General features: G+C 38.7%; 1 protein-coding gene across 4 annotated transcripts in view; it reads left to right on the top strand.

Moving 5' to 3' along the window:
- The window catches only part of ASB5 (ankyrin repeat and SOCS box containing 5), a 685,704-nt gene that overhangs the window by 579,842 nt on the left and 88,393 nt on the right, over window positions 1-17,469 (top strand). For all 4 annotated transcript variants that reach the window (XM_044062518.1, XM_044062520.1, XM_044062519.1 and 1 more), the window contains exon 4: window positions 5,396-5,546. In XM_044062518.1, coding sequence (XP_043918453.1) covers window positions 5,396-5,546 — 151 coding nt within the window. The remainder of the gene's footprint in view (window positions 1-5,395; window positions 5,547-17,469) is intronic.

The following is a 17,469-nucleotide window of genomic DNA, read 5'->3' as shown; positions in this document are numbered from 1 at the left end:
ACCTCAGAAGGGTGATGGGAAGTTATGAAACATTTCATTCACACTGTTAAATACTTCATTCAGACTTAAAAAAAAACAGTACTAGTACACTATTACTTTTTCAAACTTTTCTAGTACACGGGAGCAGGTAAAACTCCATGCACAACAAAGAATCTGCAATCGTAATCTAGGCTATATGTTCATAACATGGATGTCAAGAGATTTACCTCTCAAACTTCACTCTCAAGATGAATTTCTTAACAATCAATTTCTCAAACACATAACATCCTGATTATGGTCAGAAGCCCAGTAATAATCCTGTATGTTATACATTGGTTCCACATACTTGGATAACAAAATAATAATGAATGTCTTGAGAATCCAGCATTGAGGTATTCCTAAAAGCTTTCAGAGAATATTAGATATGCAACATAGATTTATAGCATGATTATTAGTGCATATCTATTAAAGTAGAATTGCAGCAGTACTGATTTTATATATAGCACCTCACAATTACTGTGTAGTTATGAAAACATGTATTCTGGAAATAGGGACAGACACCTGATCTTATCAATTAGGAAATAGAGATGAGTCATAATTCTTAACCTCTGTTAAAAATTAAACTACCGACATTTAAAACCATGAAAGAATGTCAGAAAGTAAACATAGATTATAGAGTTTTCATATATTAGACATATAGTTTTTGATAAGATTGTTCACCTAGGCTCTGTTCAGTTACTTATTGGTGAATGTACACTTAAACTGGGCAAGTTTTATGAAGCAACTTAGAAACTCCAAAAAGAGCAAGTCTGAGGAAGTTTTATTGCTGTGCCTGTATCATGCCAGTTCAGAGGTGTTGCTAGGCTCTTGGTGGGAGAGAAATGCATCTCTTTTGCTTACATATAATGCCAAGAACTTTGAAAAAAAATCAAACAAGAAATGCTTTGCATAGGACTGCAGGAATAGTCTTCAGTTTCCTTTTCATTGGAGAATATTTTCATATGAATTGATTCATGGAAGCTTTTTTACCATCTGCAGATTATCACACTTTTGTGGAGCCAACTTTCATTTGTTTTTTTATATGCTCATTTATTAAAGATGGACTAGCCACAGACAGCAATGAAGTATTCATGTCTTACGCTTGTCTGTTAGGCAGTTTTGACAATTGAAAGAATGAATTGTTTAAAGCAGTGCTCGCACTAACATACAGCGTATTGGTGCAAAAGTATATTACCTTTCACTTTGTTGTGATATAAACTGACTTTGTGCACTGGTATGGACTGAAATAGGACATTTTCTGTTGTTAAATTATATTTTTGATCTTCTAAAAACTTTTTTTCTTTTATTCACATTCTGAAATGTGTGGCAAATTGCTAGCTGGGTTTGGCCGTTAGTCATTTTGAATTTGAGGACATGGCCCTTCCAAGTATTCGCGTGGGTTATGTTTCCTATTTTGGGGCTAGTCCCAAGTATTTTTCTTGTGGGAAATGTTTTTATTTCTTGTGTACAGTTATAATTAAACTGCTCGATCAATTATTTGCTTGCATAATGTTACACTGATCACAGCTCCTTTTTATTAGTATCTTAGCATATTTATAAGTATTTAGCAACGCAATCAAACTACTGCATAAAATATCCTGAAAACAGTAGCAGTCTTACAAACAGGTAATAGCAGCAAAAAAGCTACACCCCCTCACTTCCCTCTATATCTGGATCAGAACACTGCCCTTACCTAAACGCCTCTTCCACCCTAAAATGCAAGTTCTACTATCACTTCTCTTGTTAGCTCTCACTGCCTTAGAATACATCACATCCATACATACCAACATACCACTAGATAACACTTCCTATCATACAACACATACTATATCACATACTAAAGCCCACATAAACTTTACCATCTGTTGTACATTATTTACTGATTGTACCATATTGCGCAGAAACAAGACCTACCTACCGGATCCTTGCATTAGATAAACTACACACAGATCCTTCACAGATACAGCACATACAATTAAAAGTATTCTGATTATAATCACAACACATCTCATCTCTAGGAGACATACACCCAAACCCAGGAACATGTATAAACATACTCTCAAACAAACTAAAATCTGATCTATTCATCATTAATATTGACACCAGAAGCATTTCCAACAAACTCCCTGACCTACATGTATTTATAACCCACTACTCCCCTGATATACTAACCATAACAGAGACCTGGCTAAAACCTAGCACCCAAAATGAAGAAATTCTCCCTCCAGGATATGATATCTTAAGGCTAGACAGAACAGATAGGAAGGGAGGTGGAGTGGCAATTCTTTTCAAAAAATCACTCAAACTCTACAAACCCCTCTACCCAAATTTCAAAATGCTGAAACCTTAGGCTCCATTCTAGCTATAAATCATACAAAAAAAATTCGTCATTCTCTGTAGCTATAGCCCTCCAGGAAACAGCACCCCTATAATTAAAGAAATCCTTCAATGGGTCAGACATAACCTTCCGCAAGAGACTATTTTGCTAGGTGACTTAAATACCGACTGGCTAACCTTCAACTCTCACAATCCCAACAACCAAATCAACCTGTTTGGATTAACTCAGCTTATTCAAGAACCCACCAGAATACATACAAAATCCCAAAAGAAATCCATTATTGATTGGACAGTAGTAAACAGCTCCAAACAAACCTACCAGACAGAATGCCTTCCAGATGGGCTTAGTGATCACCACCCTACATTCCTCCTAAGGAAACGTACCAGCATTCCCAAGCCTATAATCTATAGACAAATCAGGGATGTCTGCAAACTAAACCTACAGGATCTAAACACTATATTAAAACAGTGCAACTGGGAACCTCTACGAACCTTAGGATTAGATTAGGTGGTGGGCTACTTTAACAATATATTCACTAGTGTCCTCAATTCAATTTCTCCAATCAGGAAAATTAGGGCTAAGGCAAATTATGCTCCATGGCTAAGTAGAGACACAAGAGTCTTACTAAAGTCTAGAGACAAGGCCTGGAAGCAATGGAAAAAGGATAGCTCTAACCAAGCCAATCAAAACTACAAACAACTAAGGAATCTGGCTAAAAAAACAAACCAGACTTGATAAACAAAACTACTTCCTTGGTCTCCAAAACAGACATTCAAAAGACCCCCAAACATTTTGGCATGCTATCAGTTCTCTCTTAAAACCTGGAAAAACAACAACTCCTACCCCTACCTCCCCTAATAATAATAATAATAATAATAATAATAATAATAATAATAATAACGACATAGCTTTCCAAGTTAATTATCACTTTACTAACTCAATCCAGATGCTGTCCACCCAACTATCCAAAAGTAGTTCTTCATCTGCCTCTAGTAAATGTCTAGATGACATGCCTTCCTTCATTCTCTCACCTGTTCCTATCTCTAAAAATCAAAAAAACTCCTCCTAAACTTGAAACCTACTACTCTTGCAGCTGACAATATACCTGCTAACTTTCTAAAAATAGCAGCTGAATCTTTATCTTACCCAGTTTGAATCCTTATCAACCGATCTATTCAAGAAGCTTATGTCCCTCTACTATGGAAGGTATCATATATTATACCTTTACATTAAGGTGGCAATTCTTATGATTTCTCAAACTACCGTCCAATAGCCATACTTCCTCCCTTATCTAAGCTTCTTGAGAAATGTATTCACTCCCAAGTTATACAATTCCTGAACACACATAAGCTCCTCTCCACTAGTCAGTACTGCTTCTGCCCACACCACAGCACAACTACTGCTCTTCTCTCTTTTACTAATCAGGTTAACCAGCGTAGAAACAATAATAATTATGGATCTGCTATTTTTTTAGATCTCTCCAAAGCTTTCAACAAGTTCTCACACACAAAACTATTATTACTATAAGTTTGTAAGAGCAATATTTAAAAAATGTCCCTATTTTTGAATATTTGTCCCCCCATTATTTATAGCTTTGTACAGATTTCTTGCTCTAAGAGGTTGTGAGGTATGCTGATTACTCATTATTGGCAACCAACATTATTTTCTTCCCTCTGAAGTGTCTGGGAGGAAAGCACATAAAAGTAAACACACTTTGGCTGTCATAAATGACTGGTTTAACGACAGCTACAAGCAGAAATGGACTAGCAATTTCAGCCATTATAAAAGCTGAGAACTGTACAGTAGAGAGTCGATTATCCAAACTAATTGGGACCTAGGGTAGTTCAGATAATCAAATTGATTGGATAATCAAACATATAACTGAACTGGGTAAAAAACTTCTAAAATCTTGTTTTTTTCTGCATGCAGGAATACACTTCAACCATTCAGCAATTCCAGTGGACATTAAAGAATATTTTTCACACACAAACTGGCTACAAGCTCAAAAAACATGCTCAGGCAAATGCATATAATGGTTACATTTTCAGACTTTATGATTTTTTTACACCCCAAAACTTTGGAAGGCTGGTTTTGATAACTGACTGTTCTGGTAATTGATGTTCATATAATTGACTCTCTACTGTATTATTTGGAGAATAAAAACAAATGGTAAGAGTTTTATTTCAGATGCACATCTCTAACCACATTAAAAAGGATTTGTGGTCAAGGTCTTGACAGGACTCCAGTCATTACAGGGTAGGAGACATATATTACACATATTCGGTTTATTAAAGCATAAAGAGTAATTAGCTAAACAGCTCAGATATGAACATTTAGAAATGTATATGGATTTAGACTGTAATGTGCTTGTAGTTCTCTATTGTGTATTAAGGAGTTGATATCATTTCAATATTTTGCTCATGGAAATGGTGCATGTTTCTATGTATTAGTTTATTTTGCTTAAATTGGATTATTTTTGTCTTTTATTTCCCAAATTTAACATTCCATACCCCTGCTTCATCATATTTTATTCTGTATTATCTTATGATAAAAAGGATAAAAAATAATATGGAGCAAGTCTGTAAAAATGACTTATGTAAAGTATATTGTCCAAATCTAGAGACAATGCAAAGCTGTACTTCCTCAAATCTGATCATATTAATTGATAGTATTTCTGTACTGTAACATTCTTCAGCCTTTACCATATGTTGTTACTACCATCAAATGACAAACTTTATCAATGTTTTGTTCTCCTTTAGCGATGTTTCTCTCAAGGCTGAGATCAATTTGTTTCACTGTTCTCTTAATCTTCCATAGTTTAAGGTGTCTTTCACCTGTAAATATACAACAGGAAATGTTATTTGCAAAAGTAATTTTAAAGAAAGTTCTCAAGAGCTGACATAAATTTTCTTGTTAAAGTCAATATTTTTTTGTATATTAGGCATAATTATGCTGTTGGCTTAATCTTACTTGTCTATCCTGGACACTCACGGGACCTATAATGCCACCCCAGTACCAGTTGTTAATTTACTACCCTAGGTGAATGCTACGACTATTGATGGAATGACTCCACTGTTCCATGCCTGTTCCAGAGGTAGTGCAGCCTGTGTGGAACTGTTGCTAGAGAATGGGGCCAAACCTTTTTTAGACCAGTGTCTTCCCTCACCTATACATGAAGCTTGCAGAAAAGGTAAGTTGCATCACCATTTCTGGACATTCAGATTGTGTCCTTATCATTATATGCAGTGGTAGATGACAGCGTGAATTTTGATGTTTTGTTTAGAATGTAACAGCTCACCATGGCTAAGTGTAATGTTCATAGTTAATGTTATAGCTCCTTGCTTTTACCATTTCTTTGTCCACAGCACATGAGTGTTTGAACTTGTTTTCATCACATAAGCCAATTAGACAGTGACATTTTTTCCCAGTTTTATATGGTGGATTTTTTCAGTTTATTGAAACTGACAAGCCTGTCAGTGTCTAAATACATCCTTGCAATTGTTATCAAACAATTTTTTTACAAAAGTACTGGCAAGGGTGGAAAGTATGAAAGGTAATCTAATGGTAAAACCTAGTTCTGATCAAAATAAAAAGCTTATAAAAGACTGAGGACCAGATTCAGTAAAGCCTACACTAAGGGTACGCCATATGTATTCAAGAACAGCTCTACCAATTTTTTTTTGTGCTTAATGGTCACTCAGAAAGATTACACTAAGTGTACATGTAGTCAACACTTTGTGGTAACCTTTATGAATTCCTGTAAATATTTAAAGCTGCAAGAAAATTAGTAGGAAAACTAAAATTAGGCGGAAGAAGGTGTGAGTTATGCCAGTGTTGGCTGTTCACTCAGAATGGTGTACACTTAGTGTTGATGTCATTGAATCCCAGAGTGACTTTTTATAATTATTGTAATTATTATATTATGTTTTTGCAATAATATTCAGATGCATCCTCATGTTTCATAATGTCTTCATTCAGTTAACCTAAATGTAAATCAGCATGTGCATTCACTTTTAAGTTAAATTTAAGTTTAGTCTTAATCTATCATTCCAAAATCCTGCCAAAGTCAATCTTATGTTTTGTTCATCTGGTAATTATGACACTTTACATTGAGGGAGATTTCTGTTGATTTATTAACATTGCCTTTCTGGAATGGATGCCCTTCAAAAATCATAGTACTCCAAGCAGCAGGCATTACTCTCTATATAAGTGGAGGTAAGAAAGATTAAGCTGCCCTGGGAGATGCCACCCTGTCATTACATCATGCAGAATCAAATAGGAAAGCATATTGCTGGCCTGAATTCAGTAAATCACTTAAATCTAATAAATGTAAATGAAGTTCACAGAAAATGGAGAATGTATATTATCAGTCTTGACGATATTGTACTTGAGGGCCTCACCAGATGCGCAGTAGCAAGCTCCGCCCAAAACCCACTCCCGTGCTATTTCATAATCGGGCACTAATGAATATGCATTCCCTCAATAGTGACACTAGCATATGTTTCTAGTATGTAGAATCTAGTGTTAATATCCATAATGTCCAATAAACCAATATAGTTTTGTATGTTGTTTGATACTTTATACTGTGCGATGTTACTGATAGTTCTAATTCTTAAAGATTATCTGACAGTGCTGATTTTATTGTTTCTCTGAGTAAAATATTGCCGTAAATTTCTAAGTTTAAGAGCAATATTTAAAAAAATTGCCCTTATTTTGGATGGCATTTTTCCCACTTTTATTTATTGCTTTCTCCAGATTTCTTGCTTTAAAAGGTTGAGCGGTATGTGTGTCATTATTTATTGGTTTCAACCCTCAATGGTTTGCAGAAAACCACCAATTTTATGTGGAAAAGACCAAAATTAGGTGGACATCTGGACAGTTGAGAAGGACGAGTCTACTACAAAAACACATGGGAAGGTGCAGTGACTAAGACAATCCAGCACAAAAGGGGTTGTTATCTATGTTCCAAGAAAGTGTTACAACTTTTGAAGTAATGTCTTTTTCTGTCAGCATTTTTTTATATGTCATAGCAAATGTCACAAAAGTATTGAGTGCGACTTTGTTCTCACCTTTATAAAACTAGGAACAAGCATGAAGGGGGCAGACATTTCTAGGAACATGGACGATGATCATCATTTCTATTTAGTTTGTGTGTGTGTAGCGGTTGTGGATTTAATGCACATGTGATTATTAACCTTAATCTGTACGAGGAGAAACTAGGGCTGTCAGCTGATTAGAATGCCATGTCAATCATGGCTCATAACATATGCAGACCTGGTCGTCAATCATTCGCAACATGCCCACTTCTGCAAGAAACGCAAGGTGAGGCCTTTAAGTGCAATATCGCCTCAGTCTCAAGATGCTGAGATGTAGGGTTACGGAGGAAGAAGAACAAGTAAGACTAACGCATAGAGACAGGGAGATATATATTAGTAAACAAATAAGAAGGTTTTGTACGGCACAGAACCCTATTACACCTGTATGTCAAGGAGTGTGATGTATCCCATTTCCAGAACTAGGAACAGTCAATGAATGTAATCATTCTCCATCAAGTAAACAACATCATATGTTAGGGATGATAACACCTATGCTTTTCATGAACTCTTACATGCAGGATTCTGTTATATTTAGCTGTGTCCTCATGTCTGAACATTTAGGAGTCCACGTATTTAGAGAATGAACTGCTGAACTAATTCCATTTGAAATACAACATTAGTGGATTGTAACAGGATGGACTACAGTTTTCTTTCTATAAATGTTATCTTTATAAGCTACTTGCTCTGGCTGAGTTTCTTTCACTGTCAAGATAAAGAATACAAGCTTTGCCTCAATATCAAATTATTGACTTACTGTCTCACAGAAGGAGCCTCTGCTGTATTATGTAAGAAGCTTTCTGAATATTTGAGTGATGATCTTATATGATAAAATTATTTTGCTTAAATGGGGATTTATCCCAGGAAAATAATCTTTGCTTAAATGGGGATTTATCCCAGGAAAATAATCTTTGCTACACTAAAGAGTTGCTAGATTAACTCCTTCTTTTAAACCAAAATATATTAAGTGAGAAGCCATGTGTTGCTGTTTTATTTATCTATTTACTTTTGTAAACTGTGTGTAATGAAAGTAAAGCTACTGTACTGCTGTATTCTCTTCAAAACAGAAACTCTAACACAACTCTAATGAGCGTTACAACAGCTTTCCAAGAAACATATTCAGCCACAGATCAGTACCTCTGTAAACTCCTTCAGTTTATTTTTGTGAAGAAGAGCACTTCATTGAGAATGTGAAAATTCGGTGTAGTCCTGAACTGGGTAGGTCACAAATGGCTGATCTGAAACATAGTTTGTAACAATGGTTAGAATGATGCTAACACAATTCTAGAATTCTTGGCAGTATGAAAATTTAAAAGGACACTGCCTGTCAATTTAAGAAATGTAGTATCTCAATGTGATTCTGACTCTTTTGAACAGTTAATTGCTTCAGCAGAATGTTTCTTCTTAACTTAGGAAGCAAATTCCAAGCAGGATTGTTTGCCTGTAGGGCTAATAATCTAAGGGTGCATCTAGGGCTAAAAACAAGCCTTCAACTAAGTATATTGTTTTGCCTGCAAACAAGAAAAAAAAAAAGAAAAAAGAAAAACTCCTCTGGTTTGGTTTGTTTGAAATGTTCTCTTTACTTTTTTTGCTAGCTTGTGATTTCCTATTGCATTTATCTTCCTATTTATGTTTGTAACTGACTGTATTCTATTATCTCATATGTATTGCACGTTCTCATTATGCTGATTTTCTTCTGACATATTTGTACAGTGTACATTCTATATGTAATTTTGTTCACCTGTAACAATTGTTCTTGTTAGTTACTGATAGTTCTTACATATTTTTGTTTCTCTTGTAACAACTGACCATGTTATTTACTGTTTGTTTCTTGTACTATTGGAGCTTTTCTCCTTGGGTCTCTGCTTAAAAGGCGCTTCTGCCCAGTCAGTCTAACCCGGTTAATAAATGTCACATAAATAAATAAATAATCAAAAGGGCATATAGCAAAATATTGCACACTTACTGACAGAAACACTATGAGTTCAAAAAGTGATGCTAACCAACAACCTGTACCTGAAAGCATGCCCATGGATATGTGATTACCACATTTTAACTGTAAGAAGTAAAATATGATCTGATGTTGTTAATCCTCGTTCTGTCCTTACTCCTGGGTAGTCAGTTCCGACATCGGAACCAAGCCTTGCATCTTCCAAGCTTGCAGCAGCCACAAACTCTCGAGCTAAACTCTTACCCACAATTCCCCTCTCCCTGTTACCTCAGATCTCATTTGCCGTGTCGCCATTCAGTCGTGTCAAGCCACGTCTCTTGAGCTAACTGCATTACTTTTGTAAAAATTGGATTTTTTAATTTTTTTCTTCACAGTTATTGGTATAAATAGTTCTCTCTTACCCTATTGCATCTAGCGACAACCTTTTCTAACCCTTTCAAGCCCTTTTTCTTACATTCGGGTAACTCCTTTACCATTGTTGTTAAATTTCTTCCTTTACCTTCGGGTATTTCTTGTACCATTGGTGGTACCTTCTTTTTTCTTTTCTGTTCCCCCTTTCTGTCTCTAATCATGGCAATCAAAAAAAAAAAAAAAAAAAGGGATTTAAAAGATGTTTAGATTGTGGCCACAAATTACCTACTTCAGACACACATAATCTGTGTGTATACTGTTTGGGTGTGCTTAACTGTTGACCCACCATGTGGAATTTGTGAGAAATTTTCTAACCAGACCCTGGCAGAAAGAAAGAATAAATTAATTTTAAAGGGACTTCTTAAAACTGGTTTTACAGAGGCTATTTCTGGGTCGGAGGCTTCAACCCCTCCTAGTTTCCATAAGAAAAAGGATGACCATAAGAAATCTAAGTCTCTTCTATCATCCCCCGCCGGGGACCCTCTGGAACTGAGACGAAAGAAAGTTAAGTGGACCATTTCAGACTTGACTTCCTCGACTCCGAGGCTTTCGGTGCCGACATCTTTAGCACCAAAGCCATCGGCGCCAACTACTTAAGCACCGCGTGTGTTGCAAACCTTATCTGAACCAAGCTGTTCCTCGGTTCAGACAAATTCATCATCACTGACTATCCAGTCGATGCAGACCCATATGATGTCGATGTATGTCCCAACGTCGATGACTTCAATTCCTTCCTCGGCACCGACAATTCCCTTGGTACCGACTGCTACCATGTTGGCACAGACCCTTTTGGCACCAATCATGGTTCCGGCTTCTATTATGGCACCGACCTTGTTGGTGCAGACCTTGCCCTCGGCACCGGCCACTCTTTTCTCATTGCAGACACCAGTAGTACCATCCCCGATGGTACAGACCATTACAGCACCATTGTCCTCGGTGCAGACACAGCCAGTAGAATCCCACTCTTCAGGACCTATTCTTCTTATGGATGTGACCATTTTTCTCTGGAGACCCCTACTTATACTCCTCCTTTATCATCAGCCTTTTGAGTCATGGAGAAGGCTCTTGCCTCTGTAAGTGACCCTGTACTGTTAGAATTCCCATCCTCCTCTGGGCAGCAGCTCACACAAGTCACACCCATTGGACACAGGGCACAAGGAGTCTCAGGACATACTCCCACAGTAGACCCCTTTTGGACTGTCTTCCCTAGTATCTCCCCCTGAGGAAGTTCATTGCAAGAGTACATGCAAGAGGAAGCACATGGTCTCCCCAGAAGAGTCCCTCACAGAAGACACAGACTTTGATGATGGGGAAGGGTCCTCTCGGTCACCCTCTGAGGTGTCCTTTGGAGACATCCTTGAAATCCTAAAATAGAGAGGTGACTGGCAGCCCTCCAACCTGTCCTCTGAAGAGTCTGTGTTCCTGCAGGCCTTTTGTGCCCAGCACCCTACCTCTTGGATTACACCACCTGCCAAAGAACTTGTCCAGATCATCGGGCAGCATGCATCGGAGGCTTCTGACACCGTTGAAGCCATTCCCCAGAGGCCAGATAAAATGTTGTCCCCACCGGATAGTTATTCCCCATTGGTCCAAAGGTCTTGCAGTAGATTCCATGGTGGTGGCAGCCGCAAGTAAGAAAGAGCTGGCAGAAGAGAGCCAGACTGTTTATCCACCCAAAAAAGAGTCCTGGGCAGAGGACAGGTTAGGGAAGCATTTTTTTTGCATCAGCGATCTTTGCAATTAGGTCCCTGAATTATATGGCACATTTCACCAGGCATCAAAGAGACTTAATTTCTGAGCTCTCTGAAACTTTGGCCGGAGCTGTGTCTGATGAGGTCTGTGACAAAGTGGTCTCACAGTTAGCCACCCTTGAATCAGTATCCAACTCCTCTATGCGCCTGATTTTTCACACATCAGCAGGAGCAGTGGGTGCAGGCATAGTCCTGAGACGGCATGCCTGGATGCACCTGTGTAACTTCGCAGAACCCTTCAAGGCTTCCTTCTTGAGAGTTCCCATAGAAGCCCTTTTTTTGTTTGGACCCAAGGTAAAAGACACACTGGCTAGATGTGAACAGGACAGTAAGACACTTTCTGCCGTGGGTGTCCATTTCTCTTCTCCTCAATGTGGTTTCTCTAGGAACCAAAAGAGTGGAAAGATGTGGCACAAAAAAATTACAGGGTTCTTTCCGGGACACACAAGCCAAGTTTTCTCCCAGGGGCAGAGGGGGAAACTCCAACAGAAGATGCCCCTTTTGGGGCAGAGGAGGTCCACGTAACCAGGGTTCCAGAGATTCTTTCTCTGGCCAATCCTATCAGCGCTCCAGAAGAGCGGTCCAGCTGCTTTCCTCTGGAAGTGGTTGGGGGTTGTTTCTCTTTGTACCCTTCTGCCTGGCTAACCATCACCACCGATTCTTGGGTACAAAAGATAATAATGAGAGGTTATCATATCCCCTTTGACCTTTTTCCCATTCCCCTAAGAAACTTAGCCGACGTTCCACCCAGTCAAAGGGAAGAAGCAGTTGATCAAATATCAAAGCTGCTACAATAAAAGAGTCATCCAAATAGTCCCCCAGACGAGATAGGATCCGGATTCTACTCAAGACTATTTTTGATGCCAAAAAAGACCGGGGACTGGAGACCAATTTTGGATCTCAGTGCATTAAACAAATTTGTAAATGTACAGAAATTCTGGATGCTCACTGCACAGTCTATCCTTCCACTCTTGGAAAAAGATGATTGGATGTGCTCGATAGATCTTCAAGATGCGTACTACTACATAAAGATGGACAGATCTTCAAGAAGATTTCTTCACTTCCATGCGGGAGCCAGTCATTATCAGTTCCGAGTACCACCTTTTGGACTCTCTACAGCCCCCAGAGTGTTCACCAAGTGCATGGCAGTCATCACAGCTCACTTGCAACTACAATGATTCCAGGTGTTTCCATATCTAGATGACTGGCTCATTACTGCCCCCACCAGGCATCTATTGGAAGAAGCCTTGGCATACTGTCTTCACATTGCAGAAAGGCTAGGCATAACCATAAACTGGAAAAAGTCCAACCTGACCCCATCTCAGTCCATGGAATTAATTGGGGTCCTTTTGGACACAAAAAATTGCAAAGCATCTATTCCAGAGCACACCATGAAAGAAAGTAACGCACTATACAAGCATAGCAAGGCATGTAAGGAGTACAAGTTTAAGTTCATGGTCATGGAACATATTAAGCAAGACATTCGAGGAGGTTCATGGGAGACTACAATCGAGTATAGGGAATTATGGTGGCAAGTAACTTTAAGTGCGGATAAGTATCCGGGGCTTAATGAACATATATCTATTAAGCCCTTGTTAAAATTGAGAGCAGCAAAACTGTAAAATGTTATAAGATGCATTTACCATTTTTTGCCACCGGAGGTCCCCATAATCAAGAGGAATAGTTCCATAACCCCTATACATCTGTATAGAAAGTTTTAATGGTTTTAGTGTTAATATTTTCAATAATCAATTTTTATTTTTATAATATAAATTCAATATTTATATTTTACATTTTGTGGTTGTTAAAATCATATGTATAAGTACTATATATTATGTATCCCATTTTCTAACATTTTAATATCTTGACATTTTATTTTCTTAAAATGAATTGACATTTCCTGTTGTACATACAATGCCTTTGGCTCACATAATGTATTTTATTATTCCAACAATCCTCTCATTCTCAAGAGTATTTATGTATGTTCACTTTCTAATATTTTTTAACAACTTTTTAAACAGCTTTTTAAATATTTCATTTAAATACATATTAGCTTAACAGCGATTATTTATTCAGGTATTTATCTAGGGTTTTGGTAATGAACTTATAGTAAAGGTGTCTCTAGTCCTTTAAAATGTTCAAATGGGCATGATTGATTGTAAAATTGATTAATGACTGAGGATATATAAATGTATTTCAATTGACTAGTTAATTGTTTCTGAGGAAGTCAAAGAAGTGGACGAAAACGCAGTGGGTGTTGTTGACTTTAAGGCGTTCAGGCTTTTTATTCATTTATCCGAATAAAGTGGTTTTAACTAAGTGGACTGGATTGCAGTTTTTGGGACCATTGCTCATGGTGGCGAGTTTCTATCTTTGTTAACTGGTTGGTGGTTTTTGGTTTCAAGTACAGTTGCAGTTCCTGTTTTGTTTTGTTTCCATATCTAGATGACTGGCTCATTACTGCCCCCACCAGGCATCTATTGGAAGAAGCCTTGGCATACTGTCTTCACATTGCAGAAAGGCTAGGCATAACCATAAACTGGAAAAAGTCCAACCTGACCCCATCTCAGTCCATGGAATTAATTGGGGTCCTTTTGGACACAAAAAATTGCAAAGCATCTATTCCAGAGCACAGAATTCAAAGGATAAAAAGAGCAGCTCATACCAATTCTTTCCCAGTAAAAATCCACGGCGCATTCTGTTCTCCAGCTGTTGGGTTCCATGGCAGCCAACATTACCATTGTCCCCTTTGAGAGATTCCACATGAGGCTTCTACAATGGCTACTGCTCACCCAGTGGTACCCTTTTCAATACCCTCTATCTTTCAAGATTCAGGTAACTCAAAGATGCAACAAAACTTAATTTGGTGGATGTCACAGAACCCATTACAATGGTCTCTCCCCTTTACTCCCCAACAGCCCAAGGCTACAGTGACCATGGATGCCTCTCTGATGGGGTGGCAGGGCTATTTCATGGAAAGACAGTCCAAGGCACGTGGTCGGATTTAGAGGCCCATCTACATATCAATGTCTTAGAACTGAGGGCGGTGCTTCTAGCCTTGCAAGCATTCCATTCCCTCCTTCCATTAGGGACTATTGCAATACAATCAGACAACATGGCAGTAGTCTGGTACATCAACAAACAAGATGGAACCAAATCTTACCCACTTTGTCAGAAGGCCATGAGGATATAGCAATGGGTGATGACTACCAACCGCTTTCTGATAGCAATGCACATTCCTGGAAGTTCCAACGTGATAGCAGACAGATTGAGCAGGTGCATTTTACAACCTCACAAGTGGTCCCTGAATTCTTTAATAGCAGCGGAGATTTTCAACCACTGGGGTCACCCTTGCTGCGACCTCTTTGCAACCCTAACCAACTACAAATGCAGCAAGTACCTCAACCTGATTCCCCCTCGGGGACAGTCACCCAGGGATGCTCTAGTGCATGATTGGCCCTCGAGTCTGCTTTAGACATTTCCCCCTCATCCCCTCATTCCCCAGTTCCTGAAGAAAGCCCACCAGCTGAAGAGCAAAGTAATCCTCATAGCGCCATACTGGCCTTATCAAATTTGTTTTCCATTTCTATGGCCTCACCTACTAGATCAACCTTGGATTCTCAATCAAATCCCGAAAGTTGATCTCCCATCCGCAGAACCTGATTCACCCCAACTCAAACAGCCTGAAGCTCACAGCTTGGCTGCTCCACTTCCTGTGATTGCCAGGCAGAATGACCTTTCTTCCCCAGTACGTGACATACTTATTGCATCTCATAAATCTTCCACCAGGAATACATACCTTAGCAAGTGGAAGAGGTTTACTATTTGGCTAAAAGAAAAACAAATGGGCCTTTACTCAGCTCCAGTGCCAGTAGTTCTGGAATATCTATCAAATCTTTTTCAGTCGGTTCTATCAGCATCTACTATCAGAGTTCACTTAGCTGCCATATCTAATTTTCACAATGATTTTGATGATTCTTCCCTTATGTTGCACAAGCTATGTAAGACCTTCCTAAAAGGTGTAATTCATTTGAAACCCCCTTTCAGAGAACCAACTCAACCATGGGACCTGTCATTAGTTCTGCAAGCTCTGACAGCATTACCTTTTGAACCAGCCTCCTCTTGCGACCTCAAATTTCTATCATGGAAAACTTTGTTCCTGTTCGCCATTACTTCTGCCAGATGTATTTCCGAACTTCACGCCTTGTGCATCAAAAGTCAGTACTTGATTTTTCATAAAGACAGAGTATCATTGAGAACTAATCCTTCCTTTCTGCCAAAAGTGATTTCGGAAATGTATTAACCAAACCATTGATTTGCCAGTTTTCTTCCCCAATCTTTCAAACAGAGGAGAGCACTGCCTACATACCCTAGACATCCACAGACAAATGCATTTTTATCTGAATAGAACTAAGCCTTCTCGCAAATCAGACCAGTTATTTTTGGCCTTTTCTGGACCTAGATTAGGATGTGCTGTTTCTAAGGTCACATTGGCTAAATGGTTGAAAGACTGCATAACATTTATTTACAAAACGCACAATATTCCTTTAACTACATCTATAAAGGCTCATTCTACAAGGTCAGTAGCAACTTCTGCTGCCTTTCATGCTAGAGCTTCTTTAAATGACATTTGTGCAGCTGCAACTTGGGCTAGACCTCATACCTTCATCAATCATTACAAATTGGATTTGGCCTCCAGAAGAAGAGTTTCTTTTGGTTCTATGGTGCTCAGGAATGTGCTTCCATGAGAGCCTCCCAGGAATAAAGGTAGCTGGGGACTCTGTCGTAGGAGTAAGGACTGAACGAGGATGAACAACATCAGATAAAGAAGCTATATCTTACCATAACGTTCCATCTGTGTTGATGATCCTCGTTCAGTCATTACGGCCCTCCCTTCTTCCCCCTCCTGAGGCTTATAATGGATCTCATCATCCTGTTTCTTTAGGTCATTTGACCAGAGGTAGCCTCTACTTCTTTTTCGACTTGCAACAGGGAGAGGGGAATTGTGGGTAAGAGTTTAGCTCAAGAGTTTGTGGCTGCCGCATGCTTGGAAGATGGCCGGCTCGGTTCCGATGTCAGAACCGACTGCCCAGAGTAATGACTGAATGAGAATCATCAACACAGATGGAACGTTATGGTAAGACATAACTTCTTTTTTTTGCCCTTGTGCTGTTACTAATCTTATCAAGTGTAATTGTATTTGAGGTTGAGGGAAAAGAAATTCAGGGATTATTGAATTCATTGGAGCATGATTACATTAGTTAATTTTTAATATGTTTGTATGCATAAAATAACAACTAGGTAAAAAAAGACTAAGACATGCTTAGAGATTAAGGGAGTAAACCAGGACACAGATAGAAATATAAGCCATCTTAGGCAAAATGTTAACCTCTAGCCCCAGGATTCAATAAACTCCACTTAGCTATGCACTAAGTCTACACAGACTTTACATATGTGCACGGAGATGTGTGGTGATCAGCAGCGCTCATTGAATATACATGCTGTGCACCACATTGCTGGCTGGGAAACCATATAAGTGAACACGGATAGCACTTCTATTTAAATCAGAGCACTGAAGGTCCATGTTTTTGCTTGCAATGCCACATTGATCACCAGGGCTTCACAGATAGCTCTCAGTCTCTTAGTGCAAGGCATCTGGACAAAGGCCAACATAATGGTGGGACAGTGACTCAGAAATAGGGACATATTTGCCATATAGAAATGTGCTAGAATAACCAAGGGTTTGTGTTAAGATACATGTTCTCAAGGATTTGAAGTCTTAAACTCAAATGTATTAAATATTGAGTCGCATCACTCCTGAGAGCATTACAGTGATATGGCAGAAAGCCACACAATTGATAAGGAACACATCAGGCCATTCTGTGAAAATCTGGACAGTTGAGAGGT

This window comes from Protopterus annectens, chromosome 2.part1 (genome assembly GCF_019279795.1).
Source record: "Protopterus annectens isolate FY-2018-M chromosome 2.part1, PAN1.0, whole genome shotgun sequence".
Taxonomy (NCBI): Eukaryota; Metazoa; Chordata; order Ceratodontiformes; family Protopteridae; genus Protopterus; species Protopterus annectens.
Note: the sequence above shows the minus strand (reverse complement) of the source record. Positions and strands in the feature narration are given on the sequence as shown.